Source organism: Lactuca serriola, chromosome 3 (assembly GCF_051521515.1).
Source record: "Lactuca serriola cultivar US96UC23 chromosome 3, Lser_US96UC23_V15, whole genome shotgun sequence".
NCBI classification, from domain to species: domain Eukaryota; kingdom Viridiplantae; phylum Streptophyta; class Magnoliopsida; order Asterales; family Asteraceae; genus Lactuca; species Lactuca serriola.
The window spans coordinates 87,952,952-87,967,822 of NC_136410.1; the positions used below are offsets into that span (position 1 = coordinate 87,952,952).

At 33.2% G+C, this 14,871-nt stretch overlaps 1 protein-coding gene across 1 annotated transcript; it reads left to right on the plus strand.

Annotated features, from left to right (window-relative positions):
- Positions 1-11,118: 11,118 nt before the first annotated feature.
- LOC145092827 (uncharacterized) lies at positions 11,119-13,134 on the plus strand. Its single transcript, XM_079030811.1, has 5 exons — positions 11,119-11,967; positions 12,046-12,104; positions 12,192-12,320; positions 12,445-12,580; positions 12,672-13,134. The coding sequence occupies exons 1-5, from the start codon at positions 11,269-11,271 to the stop codon at positions 13,038-13,040; spliced, it is 1,392 nt and encodes a 463-aa protein (XP_078886937.1). The 5' UTR covers positions 11,119-11,268; the 3' UTR covers positions 13,041-13,134.
- The last annotated feature ends 1,737 nt before the right edge of the window (positions 13,135-14,871 follow it).

Sequence of the window (14,871 nt, forward strand, 5' to 3'; positions counted from 1 at the left end):
TTTTGTATTTATTGGTAAAATTTCTAAAAAAGTTGTTACAAAAATAAAAAATATACCAAACCTATAGTTATTATAGTTATTAAATGGGTATAATTATATATGAAAAAGATGATATTAATATCATACCCTTTTAAAGGAAGTTTGAAGAATGATTTATATATATATATATATATATATATATATATATATATATATATATATATATATATATATATATATATATATTTTATTGTTATGTGATTTTTTACATTTTAAGTTTTAATTAAAGTAATGTTTATTTTTTTCAATGTTGATTTTCTTTTTATTTTAGTCCGTTATTTCATTTATTTTTACTTAATAAGTTAATATTATTTTTATTTCTATTTAAAAATTTTAAAAGGGTAAGGTTAAAAGAGATATACCATTTCTTAGATAACATAAGAATGAGAAAAAAAATATGAAAAATAAGGATAAAATGACATGCAATAAACATAAAGCAAAATTTTTATGTTCATAAATTATAAAGTCGTTCACAAAACAGTTTATTCTTGTTAGTATTATTCTAAGAGAATTTCACGTCTTTAATAAATTTATACATTTTTTTAATGATTTTAAACTTTAAACTTTTATATGTTAAAGTATTATATAGGGTCCCACCACCATTTTCATCTTTTACTCTGTTTTCCTTACGTTTTTTTCCTTATGTCCCAGTCGTTTATTCTTTCAATGTAGTATTTCTTTTCCTGCATAAACAATACTAGAAATATTAAACGGTAAAACCTACACATGAAATATTACTAATGCTCTGTAATTAATCTCTTAATAATAGACCTTCAAACGGATTCAAATGCTAAAATGGTACAATTTTTTTTCTTCAAATCCATTGGATAAGTGGAGACGACTCAAAAGTTTGATATGACATTGACATGAACTCGTGCATGTAACTTTAAACTATGGGACCTCTAATTTCGTCATTGTAGATGTAAGTGCGACGTTCAACAGTTTTCATAAAGAATTATATAAAGTGGAAGGTATTTCTACACGATCATTTATTTCGCGAGTCCAAAAAAATAACAACAAACCCTCCAAATAAATGTATGTCCACCAACAAAAATTTACGTGCATATTTTTCTCCGCAAAGATAATTAAGATGATTTAACGGTCCCTACTAAATAAAAACCGATAAGCATGCTTGTGTACCTATTTCTTTGCAAGTAGTAATGTTTTCTACAGTCCTGATGTTCCTTTTAGCCATGTAAACATGATTTTCATCACTAAGAATCACAATGTGTGATATATTTCCATATATTTAATTAAGAGTTTGGAGAATATGACCGTGTTCGGCAAAATTAGCTGGTAGCGGGTAGCTTGTAGCTTGTAGTGTTTTGTTAAACACTACATGAAGTAACATTTGGATTTGGAGCGTTTTGATTAAACTAAACGCTAGAAGCTCGTAGTGCCAAAAGAAGCTTTCTGTTTTAAATGGAGCGTTTTATCAAATGCTAGAAGCTCTCAAACGTCCTAAACGCTTCGTGCCGAACACACCTACATACTTATATGTGCATTGTTGTTCCTTATTAACGAACTATAATTTCACTACACTTTTTGTAAGGTCATTTGAGTTTGTTCAATTGTTGATATATATATATATATATATATATATATATATATATATATATATATATATATATATATATATATATATACAGAGAGAGAGAGAGAGAGAGTTAGGTTCAAATGTTTTCACTATCTATTGTGTGCCCGTATGATTGATTCTGGACCAATCATTTTAGTTATTTTAAGAAAGGAATTAATGCATATTAAATGCTGAAGATGTAATTAATACCTATTATATCTTCAACATGTAATATGCATTAATTACTTTCTTAAAATAACTAAAATGATTGGTCCAGAATTAGTCATACGGGCACACAATAGATAGTGAAAACAAAATAACCTAACCCTATATGTATATATATATATATATATATATATATATATATATATATATATATATATATATATATATATATATATATATATATATATATATATATATATATATATATATATATATATATATATAGAGGATGAAGTTCAATTGAAAACACCAAAAATGTTGAGAATACGAGAACTGTTCTGAACCAATCAATATATAATGGTATAAATAAAATTTTACATTATAATTAAATATGAAAAATCAAGGCTAATTAATTGATTCCTAAATTTTAGAATTATGAATTAGTTACCTAAAGTAATAATGTTAGTTGATTTTTTGTTACCGCAAAACTAGGAATGCGTCGACTTATTTTATTAATTTATTAGAAATTAAGAAAACCCTGATCTTGCAATATTGTTGTTTATTTTTTTATGATACATGAATATACCAATAATTTGAAAATTAATAATTTAATAATTGTTCGTTTATATTTATTTCGACCATTATTATAATCCGATATGAACACAGTGATAATTTTAAATGAATTAAACATAACTTACAAATAAAAGAACCAATAAAATTCTAATCACAAATAAATGAAAAGAAAATTACATTAATAATTAGAATACACCTTTATTCATAAAGAAATAAGATAAAAAAGAAAAAAATGTAATATATTAATTTGCTATTTTCCTATAATTATAAAAAAAAGTAGAATGCAATAATTTACTTTTATTCTAATCATAAATGAAGAAGTGGTATCATTTCCACGTAGTGTTTTCTTTCATATTCGTACTCTAACATCACATTTAAAATTCTGATGTACTTTAACATTGTGTTCAAAATTTTGATCTTGATTTTCTATGGACATTTTTAAATTCAAAATAAATATCAATATCATTAACCAAATAAACAAAATTTGGAAAAATTAGATTACATTAACATGAATGGAATATACCTCTAACCATTAATGAAAAATAAGCTTCTAATCATATAAAAATACACTTGAATAAAATAAATATTACATCTAAATGCTTACGCTTGTAGTCGTAAATGAATATACACATATCGAGTAAAATTTACAAAAAGCAATGAAAAGTTAAAAAATACTACTATAAACTAAAATTAATGATCATGTAATCATAACTTAATAAAATTTTCATTTGTCTATTGTAAACACAATTTTGGTCATGTATCAGTTCTTATGATCATGTAAACATAATTATGGTCTTTGAAAGATCAATAATCATAAATAAATATAAAGGCTCACTTACAAATTCAAAATAACAACAATTAATAAAAAGGCTCATTTAAACTATGTTATTAGTCATTGTAGAAAAGAAAAATAGCAATGATTAATACAAAAGACTCATAAACAAAAATAGAAACGATTCAACAGTAGACTTGCATCATAAAGGGAATTGTACGACGTAAACAATAACTTAGTAATCACAAATGACCTATGTTCTAAGTGACCTATGTCCACGGGTAGGATGGGAATATTCTTTATTTACAGAGTTGTCAAACAAAGGTTGTAAGTACAACTCAACAGAGATTCGACCTACTCACTAAGGCTAAAAAAAGACACTTCAATGACTTAGTAGACATCCTTATTTATAATGAAGAGATCAAACCTAAAACCATAATAGGCCAAGTCCATTGGCCCATAGGCCTATTAATGGTGTCAACAATCACAATCCATCATGCATTAACTTCTGAAACATTCATCCTAGTGGCACATCATAATGGCACTTCATGATCTATAGGGCAGATTATGATGCAAGAGTGGCACATCAAGATCTATAGTGGCACATCTTGATGCAAGAGTGACACATCAAGATCACCATGATACATCAACTATTATGGTGGCACAACATGTAATAATCCTTGAGCATCATCAACTTCTGAGCATCCTTGGAAAATCTCTGGCACAACTATTACATCCAGGAACACAAGTGGTACACCTTGCACCAAGATGTCATATATTATGCAAGGAATGTCACACCTTATCCAAGGGTGACAGATTTCCTCCAAGATGGCACACCTACCTCCAACTTAGCACTCCTTTTTTACAAATGGCACACTTGCATCTCAAGGTGGTACACCTTTCTTCTAAGTAGCACACCTTTTCTCCAAAGTGGCACATCCAAGCATAGGATGACACATCTAGATCATAGATAACACATCCATGCACTAGAATGCTCTATTCCACTCTCATGTACTCCATACCCCATTTTAAATACCCTTTCTTTTGTCAGATAATCCGTTCCTTTGTCACATTATCCATGAACACTAAGTGCTCCATTGAGTTCCAAGTGCTTAATTGACCTCAAATGCTCAATATGTATGCTCCAAATGTTCAAGTCACACTTTATAATTTCCACCTTGACTTGAACATCATCTAAATGAGACCGATCACCAATAATATTTGGCACAAGATTTTTGAATGCGCAACCTTTCATAGAACATGATAGGGTTCTCCACATTTAAAAGAAGGCTCTAAACGAGACCAATCAATCTTCATATCTTTGGATCACTTTCATGGTCCGAGTCTATCAATCCAACCAAGTCCATATGTCGTGCATTGACACCATAGACCAGACAAACATCAAACGTTCCCTTCAAGTGTTGTACTATCCATTTGACCACTTCCCAATGAGCTTTCCCTGGATTTCCTCGAACCGTCAAAGAAGTACCAATAAGTTTGGACCTATCACAATTGGAGGAAGGAGTCATCACAAAAAGGGGGGAGGTACCAATGGTACCTCCAAAATACCATTCATTCAACAAGCGGGCAAGTGGGTTCAAACATTTGTTCTTCTTAGGCAGGTTGGTAGAACCGCTTCCTCTCTCTCTCTCTAGCTTTTTTTTTTTTTTTTTTTTTTAATATTAGTTAGTTGTACCTCATGCTTTAAAACTTGTACCAAATTATGTTTGTATGTTTTAATTACTTTATGAATTAGTTTTGTATGTTTTTAATGTTTTTGTTAATTAATTTTGAATGATTTTAATTAGTGTGTATTTATTTTAAAATTAAAAATTGAGTGGGTTGAGTGAGTTGGGAAAGATAGAATTCTCATGTATTGTGGGTTGAGAAAGATGGAAAAGAGATGAGAGAAAGATTGATGTGACGTTGATGTGACACTAAATTGAGTGAGTTAGGAGGGAAGGACTCCCTCCTCTTTAAGAAATAAATCAAACCTGCAAATGTTTATTGTACTTACCTTTTGTCAAAAGAACGCATTTCCCACAAATTTAGTTGATATGCTCACATGTATCATGGTTATTTTATTAAAATCCGAAAACAATGATGATTTGATGATACAACTCCTCTAAATACGATCATTTTAAGGAAATTAAGTAATCTAACCCTTATAAATGATACAACTCCTCTAAATACAATCATTTTAAGTAACCATATTGTCCGGAACACAGTGTTCCAGAGAGGTCTCCAGAATTCTAGAGTATGATTCCGGAATACATTTTAATATTTTTTTTGTTATTTGCTTTTTCGTGTAACATGTGATTCTTCTTTTATTATAAGTTTTGGTTTATATAATGTATAAGCTTTGCTTTTATAAAATGCATAAATTTTGGTTTTTTAAAATGTAAAATGCAATTAAAATAAAAAAACAAGTAATAAATACATAAACTAAAGGAATGTGTCTTTAAGCGATATTAAAAATACAATGTTCAAATAATATTTGACCTTGTACCCCAAAAAATTCCCGCTAGTCATTTTGGATAAACCATAGCCCATGGACCGGTTTTCCACGTTATAAAAATCGATTTCCTGGTGATCAACGCCTATAGGAACCAACACAAAAGCCCCCACAATCCCCTCTGCTGTCAATATGTTGTGGTACATCTGGGGCCTTTTCGAGGGTCGTGTTGAAGCTCTCATGTGGGATTGAATCAGTTGGTTCGGTACCCCAGTAGTTGACACCCACTAGTAGTCTGTAGATGCAGACTCTCATACCTATAAAACAATCCTCATTTTCTGAACAGTAGCCGCCCTTCCAATGACTATCGTATATAGTCATTTTGAATGTATTCAAATCTAAATCACCCAAAAAACAATGAGCATATGGTATATTGATTGGGATGTAAAGCTACAAAAAATGTTAGAAATATACATACTCAGGTAATGTAATCCAAACAAAAATATACCATATCATAGTCTGCTAAAACTAGGTAAACAAATCCGTCAGCCATATCACCCAGTCAAATGTATCAGTGTTGGAAGCTGATGACACAACCGTTCACCAAGCATCATCCGCTTTACGCTCTTGCGACAATGAGATCCACATCATGATGTGTTGCCATTTTTTTTAGTAAAGTATATATTGTTATTAGAAGCACAATATATAATGAGTACATAATTATATTACTTACATCACATGACCACCATCCTCCATGACTATCCATATATAACCGTTTCCAAAACTCAATCGTAGCTAACCGGTCAAATAACTATGACCAAACACAATGAACCATCCCGTTTTTATATACAATGTGTATGGTAGGTTCTAAAAGATTGTCCAACGATGCTGGTTGTTACCGTGTAACATTTTTCCTCTTCATTTGTATCTATGGGGACTTATACCGTATGTACATAACTTTTTGGCGCTTAGAACACCTAAGAGGTGCTAGCGACGATGTTTTGTATTCATCCCGCGTAATCTCTTTTACATTCGACGATTGAATACATGGAGACAGCTGCTCAGGGATGTCATTCAGTGGTTGTCTGGGTGTGTCTAACCCAGTGGCGGATCCAGGATCAAAGTAAAGGGGTATCCCGAAAAAAAATCGGGTAACATACAATAAGATTTGGAAATGAGATGGTCAATAAAAACTTTGCGTTGATTAAACCAACACTCACCAATTACAGTGATTTGTACTTTGTTACTTAATGACTTTTTATAAATTTGTCCTCATTCATTCCATCTTATGAAGAAACAAGGCCTAAATGTTTCTTTAGATAATGCAAGATCAAACCTGAGACCTCATGTCTTTGCAGCAATGATGTGAGAGATTTGGCACGTTCTGTCTTTCTTAGCCTGCTACAGCTTGCTTCTTCTTCATTGCAACTTTTCTCTACAAGTAACAGGATAAACATAACTTCCAAACACTTGAAATTGATTAACTTAAGCAACACATCCAAACACTCTTATATGGCTATATACATCATGGAATGAAATAATGGTGAAAAAAATAAAGAGAGTACCACTTAACGAACCTATTACGCTCCTCATCGTTAAGAATGAACTCCAACTTCATAAGTATAAGTCTACCTCCTTCATGGGGAAACAAGTCACCCTAAGTACCGCTTTCAATTATAGACATGGTTCAAATACCTAAGCTTAATATCAAATGTGAGATGAATTCCAGAGTTTTATTATAAACCGAAATGTGATATTTGATGTTCCTTAGAATCCTGAATTGAGATGATCAAATTGTCGCACATATTCGTCAATGGACTGTGCTAAAATCAATATGCCGAATCAGTATTCATAAAGAAGAAGAAAATTTAAGTTTAGAGTTTGGAATCATACAAAGAGAAATTAAGTCTTTTTTCTCTACAGCTTCATGCTCGACATTCCCCAATGCAACTAAATGATAAATTGGATCAATAACTACATGCGAGACTGAGATTTTGAAGTGAAATCAGAGCAACAGAGATACATCATTCACGATAAACATATAGACAAATGCCGATTTGAGTTACATTAACTAAAATAAATCAAAAGAAAATGCTACTGCTAGATCCAAAGAATATTTAGGGATTTCGGAGTACGTACCCTTTGAAAATCACGACACACAATGTCGGGGAGATAGAATGATTCAGAAGATGAGATGAAGAAGACGATTCAGAATCCACTAGAGCTCCATTCCATTTTTGAGATCTCGATCGAGTGAGGTGGTATGTGGATAGAACGAATCTGCATTTCGAAATCTCCGAAAATATTACACTAACAATTTTTTGAGGGGTATCCCGGGATCCAATGTGCCTCCGCCTATGGTCTAACCCATAAGTCATCATCATTGTAGTATGTGGTACGAGCATCTGGCACGACGAGTGCCTATACGGTTCAATAATATTTACTTGTAAACGATGCAAAAACATAAGGACCCATAATGGTGAAATAATTAACAATGTACTTCCACCCCCTTCGAGGTACCAACATCATCTTCGGGAGTCTTATTGATAAGTTTTAGAACCATGGCTAAAGTAACGTCATGCTCTGCTAAACGCTTATCTGTGACCTTAACTACTTGCACCATTCACTAAGCTCCTTTTGCAAGTGACAAATCTTGTTTTGCAAGTTACTAATAATTCGGTCCTTGTGAGTTGATGGTTCGACAGTCAACAATGATGGTGGTGCTGGATGAGATGGATCATCTATCAGTGCCTTCTTTTCTCGAGGCTCATGGGTAGGGAAGTTTTTGGGTGATGTTGTTAGGGAAGGTGCCATGTGAACTTCTGTGTTGGGAAAATCAGGGGGATCGATCCACACACAACTAGCTATCCACCATTCAATATGACTCTCAGCTTTTGTGGGCTCCAATTTCTATATAAGTTTATATACTGCTAATAAAATTATAAAATAATAAATAAACATAACTTATACATAAAAAAATAAAATCTAAAAATATGTAAGTAACCATAAGTCGTCGATTTTTAGAAACCGACTGCATTGAGGGTTTTGTAAAGGCCTCAGTTTCGACCATGAAATAACCCGATGGATCACATTCTATTGTGGGGTACCAAACAAACTGCTTATAGGAAAAGTCTCGAGAATCCATATCTAAAATAATCATTTATTAGAATGTTAGTAAACACAATAAATAATAATAATAAACTGTTCATGTACTTACCTTAAAAGTGTATAAAAATCCGTTTATGGTGTATGTCATTTTTTAGGTTGTTTCTCTTTTTGTTCAACTAGATGTAGATGCTTGTCAACCTTATTGAATACCATAATTAGCTGTGAGTACAATTGATCCCAAATTATCACCCCCATGGATATCTGCGACATAAATAATTACCTATTAAAATTGTAAAAAAATAGGAAAAATATTAGTAATAACATACTTAATTATAATATGTAGTTATAAAATAACGACATGATACCTGTTGAATTCATCAAGGTTGGATAGCAAAGAGAAATACTCCTTTGACATATACTGTTTTTTTCAACCGACCGTTGAAACCCTTCTCTAACAGGTAGATGAGACATACACGAACCACATCCTCATCCAATAATTTATTAAGTGAATTTTCAAAGACCTTAATCACATCTTCTAATTTCACTGAGACTTTACTTGCAACCATAGGAAAGAAACGAGAATGGAAGGCGGTGCCGAAACAGAAGCAGGAAAATAGTCACCAAACCGGAAGCTCGTGATAAGACAAAATTCTTTCTTCCTGAAAGACAACTCGTAACCACTAATCTCAAAAACCATTTCATCTATTTAGCTTCAGGGGTCCATGATAAATTCGTGGAAAAAAACATAAGGTAGAAGTAAATGATCCCCATCAACATTAGGAATGTCTAACCACCTCCCAAAACATGAATTCCGGAGCATATGCACGCATTCCGGCCTGTCTTTGAATGCCTCAAGAATTTGCCCACTGATTTTGGGTTTAAATGACCGTGTAACGAATACATCAAAAACCCTGTCGTGCCGCCCAAATAAAAAATGTGTTAACACTTCATGTCGGAACGAAAACTGACCAATATTCTAGACCAGTTCAGGAATAGTTCATCGTGTTCCAGAGTTATCCCATACCAGATCAATTAGTTTTTAAGTACCAGAGCACCACATTTCGATCTAAAGTAGCAATACCGAAGCATATAAACTAGTTTTGGGTTGGTCCTATTGCAATGACTTATTAAATTAACACTCGGAACCGTTTCAGTTCATTCCAGATGTGTTCTACGCATTCCGAATCGGTAGTTCTCGGTGAATAATCATGGTATACAAACAAGCACAGTAGGTTTTTGAAGTGACGAACATATACCCGTAAAATAACCGGGTCGTAATGGTCGTCTTCCATGTCGGAGCTGTGTGTCGGAGGTTGGAATCGGAATCGGATTCGGGTGCCGGAATCGATTCAGAATGTCGGAACAAGATCAAGAATGAAGTCGAGGGTCCGGATTATTCAAATTATATTTCGGATTTTGAAATTAAAATCCTAGGTCCGAAACACGTACGGATAATCCATAATGGGCAATCCGGAGGCATAGAAATGGGCTACACATCCGAAAATGAGTCCGGAATGGTCGATTCCGGAGTATATGGTTATTTTGCAAAAAAAAAAAAGTGAGATTTAAAAAAAACACCAAAAAAAAGGTTAGATTAGTCAATTTCCTATCATTTTAGGAATAACTCTTTAACAAAGCTTTATGAAAGAATATCTATGTATTATTGTATAATGACACAGTGTTCAAGAAAGAAAATAAAAACTTTAATGCAATGGCAAAACATCCATTTTATTCTTTAATTTATATTAGAAAATAAGTAAACATAAGTTAGATATGCATGGCCAAATTCAATTTCATGTCAATTACCATTTTAATAGTTTGTTCCAACAGACAAATAATCTATAATTTATTTATCATAATCTGAAACATTCACAATAAAAGCCTTTTTAAGAACTTTTCCGTCATAACACCTGACGTTCTTCTCTTGCAATGCCTACACACCCAAAATAGATGTTAAAAATAAAATATTCAATTAAAATGCAATTCATTGAGTATATTTAATAAATACTTAGCTGTAAATTTAAGAAAAGTTATGCTCCACCATAAATATCATTATATTGTCATGATCGTTGATGAGTAATAAACAGATTTAATAAAACAAATATTCTTAAATAATGTATTTTAAATAACATAAAATAACATTTATCATATTCTTATTATAGATCTCCCGCTCTGTAATAATTCTCTTACTTATCATTAGAGTTATGTTTTTCTTTTGAATATCCTGTGAAATAATAATCTATATATTCTTCATTATTAAATTATAATTTTTTTTTTAAATTATAAGTTAATTGATAAATTCAATTTCTCGAACATATTATCCAGAAAGAAAAAAGAGGAAAATCCGACATGTTCTTTTCCCAAATAAAAAGCCAACATTCAAGTTATCGTACAACCCGTCATTGCACACACAAGCACGTGAGAGTTACTTGAGACAACCATTACTCCATATCTAACAGCGCTGATTCTCTGTAACAAAATCCCTTTCTTCATCGTCACCCAAATCTTCCACTACCAATTCTCCAATTCCATGTAATATTTTTCCCCATTTTTTTTTCTGGGTTTTGCAATAGAAATTACATGTCTGTTTGCTGTGGAGTTGAGTGTTTTTTTGCTTTAGGCTGTCTTCGATGGGCATGGAAGCGGTGTACTTACGTCGGCGGCGACGACAGTGCCACTTGGCCACCAGCCACCGTCGAGGAATTCGAATCCGTCCCACACCTATGCCGCGTCATCCTCGCCGTATACGAAGAAGATCTCCACCACCCAAAATGCCCTCCACTTGGTGGATACCGTTTAAACCCCGATTACGTTGTCAAGCGTGTTACTTACCAGGAAACACTCGGCCACGCGCCTCCGCACTTGATTTATCTCGACCACGATCGTCGTGAAATCGTATTAGCAATCAGAGGGTTGAATTTGAAGAAAGAGAGCGATTACAAACTGTTACTCAACAATCGATTAGGGATGCAGATGTTCGATGGTGGATATGTGCATCATGGGTTGTTACAATCGGCGATTTGGTTGTTGAATCAGGAGTCTGAGAATCTGAAACGATTGTGGATTGAGAACGGGTCATGTTACAAGATGATATTTGTGGGTCATTCACTTGGGTCAGGGGTAGCGGCATTGATGACAGTGATAGTCGTGAATCATAGGGATATGCTCGGCGGGATACCAAGGGAGTTGGTGCGGTGTTATGCTCTTGCTCCGGCGAGATCTATGTCGCTTAATTTGGCCGTGAAATACGCCGATGTTATCTACTCAGTTGTTTTACAGGTGCGATTTTTAATGAAATTAGTTATCGCCTATTTTGAATCGAATTTGATTTAGTAACCGCTGGTTATGTTTGTTTAGGACGATTTTTTACCAAGAACAGCGACACCATTGGAAGATATCTTCAAGTCGATCTTCTGGTAAGTTGTAAAACCTTGATTTTGGTTTATGGGTGATGATGATGATCGTAATGTTGATCCATGTTTTTTCTTTTATGATTTCAACAGTTTGCCATGTTTAATCTTTATGGTTTGCTTGAGGGATACATTCATACCAGAAGGTAGGAAGTTAAGAGATCCAAGAAGATTATATGCTCCAGGAAGAATGTACCACATTGTTGAAAGAAAGTTTTGCAGGTGAACACTTTTCTATTTCATTACTTCTACGATCTTCTATCCTTGAATTGTTGTAGTAAATCAGTTAATAGTTTCATCCATTTCAAATTCATGGCATCTTTACATGTTTTGGATTTGTAAACAGATGTGGTAGATACCCTCCAGAGGTGAGAACTGCAATTCCTGTTGATGGAAGATTTGAACATATTGTTTTATCATCACATGCTACATCTGATCATGCCATCATCTGGATTCTAAGAGAAGCAGAGAAGGCTGTGCAAGTAAGTGAAAAGAAAAGACCAAATTACCCTCATGTTATTATCATTACGCTTTTAAGTTAGAGGGCTATTTATGTCATTTGAACAAATGCAGTTAATGAAGGAAAACAAAAACAGTTCAGAAAGCATTACAACAGCACCAAAGGTACAAAAATTCAGTAGGCTGCAATCAATTGAAGAGGAGCATAAAGATGCATTAGAAAGAGCAGTGAGCCTCAACATACCACATGCTGTCAAAACCACTGATGACATGGCGGAAAATGAGCCTCGAGTGTCCACGTCAGCAGTTAATGAAGAACATCAAGAAGGAGAAGGAGAAGCTGCTGATGAGTTGGCATCGAAGCAGAAAGATGATGTGGAGCGTAGTCCTAATTGGCATGATTTGGTTGAGAGACTGTTTGAAAGGACAAAATCAGGCAAGCTTGTAAAAAAAGAAGACGTAAATGCCCTCGATTCACATTGATATATATGGCTAAATTGAATTTCTTCTCGAGTGTGTTGTGTGTTTTTTTTGTATATTTTTTAAACAATTTTATTGAATGGTTTTTTTGGTGGTAGTTTGTTTTAGCCTAGGAGGTAAAATATACAACACAAATATCAGATATAAATGAAGTTGTAAGTAATTTGGAATTTACATGAGCACCATATGGATATGCTTTTTCTTTCAAAAGAATATCAATAACTTTTGAAGTAACCTTTATTTGTTGGCTGAATATTAAATGTTAGCAACTTCCCATGCAACGTTGTTACAGACCCTTACTTTTGGCCAGAGAGCTGAAGATGCAAATGAAGAAACGACATCTTTAGGGAAATATTTTGGGAGCTATCGAGTTATCAACGAAAATATAATTTATCTTGTTTTGAAGAGATAATAACTTAAAAGGGTAATATATTTTTCCATTTGAACCAATTTGGTCATTGAGTTTTATTTTTTCGTCCGCATTTGCCCATTCAACTTGTTTAATTGTATATATTTAGTCCTTATGACCGTCTATTCAAGGTAAGCCGGAAAAAATGACGTAATAGGATAATATATTTCTTACTTTGTACACATTTAGTCATTAATATTCTTTTTGCACATTTGGTGCTTAATATTTTTTGGGGTTATTGCTATAAAAGCCCCAAATTTTACACAAAGCAGTTGGGTTATGTCCACAGTTCAAATTTATGTTCATTAATGCCTAACATTTAGATAAATTTTGTCACTTAGGGCTTTTTATCAGGTTAGCCGGTCACCTACTCAATTGGTCACCTTCTTAACAAAAACTTGGTGGTTGCTCACCACCACCAACGCCACACATGTCTCTGACAACATCTCCTCCCATATCTAATGATCTCTTCAACACCCTCTATGCCTTACCACTAGTCACCCAAAAATTGTACTTTATTTTCCTGTGTAACCCTAGCCGCTTGCCTCCACGACCTCCGATGGTCACCATCTTCAACACCCTCACCGCCTTTACCACCATCTCCTTGAAAGATCTAGTATGCTGAAAAATTATATTAAAATAATATTGCTAAATAACATATGATACTAATAGGTCATACTAAAAACAACTTGATATAATTGATTATTTATTATAAATTGATTTTAATAAATATTCAACAAAACTCTTATAATTAAATTGTAAATGATTTATTTCATGCAAATAATAATTTTCATTAACAAGTAACATAATATATCATATGATATGATTTATTAAGTCATGTACAACTTTTTGGACCAAAAAAACTTTTTGTCTTTTACCAAAAGGTTAAGGTGTAACATCCCAAAATTTACGACCAAAAATTTCATTTTAAAATTAAATAATTAAAAACATTTTGTGTGAAAACATCCATAATATAAACTCATATCAGAACCCATGTATCAATAGTCAAAACATGTCATGGTAAAACAACATCAGAGTATAAATCCAAAAGATCTCCCGTGCGGAAAATGTAGTGTAATGTGCTGCGATTATGCCGACTCCTTTCCCTTTGAAGAGGAAGTACCCAAAACCAAAACTGAAAATCGTAAGCACAAAGCTTAGTGAGTTACCCCATCATACCACATACCATATAACAAATACATTGCCAAGCATATCTGGGTGCTAGTCTCCCATTCGGTCTATTTCAACCGGATATTGCCGAGCATATCTGGGTGCTGGCCTCCCCCTTGGTCTATTTCAACTGGATACTGTCGAGCATATTTGGGTGCTGGCCTCCCCTTCTGTCTATTTCAACCGGATACTAGGTCTATTTCACCCCTACCACTACCACATAATATCATAACAAATAAGCACATAAAACATAAC

Bases quoted from the DNA above. Each gene is read 5' to 3' on its own strand.
- LOC145092827 (XM_079030811.1), top strand. From the start codon at position 11,269: ATGTCTGTTTGCTGTGGAGTTGAGTGTTTTTTTGCTTTAGGCTGTCTT. The intron at 11,968-12,045 runs GTGCGATTTTTA...ATGTTTGTTTAG, and splicing joins TCTACTCAGTTGTTTTACAG to GACGATTTTTTACCAAGAAC. The intron at 12,321-12,444 runs GTGAACACTTTT...ATTTGTAAACAG, and splicing joins GTTGAAAGAAAGTTTTGCAG to ATGTGGTAGATACCCTCCAG.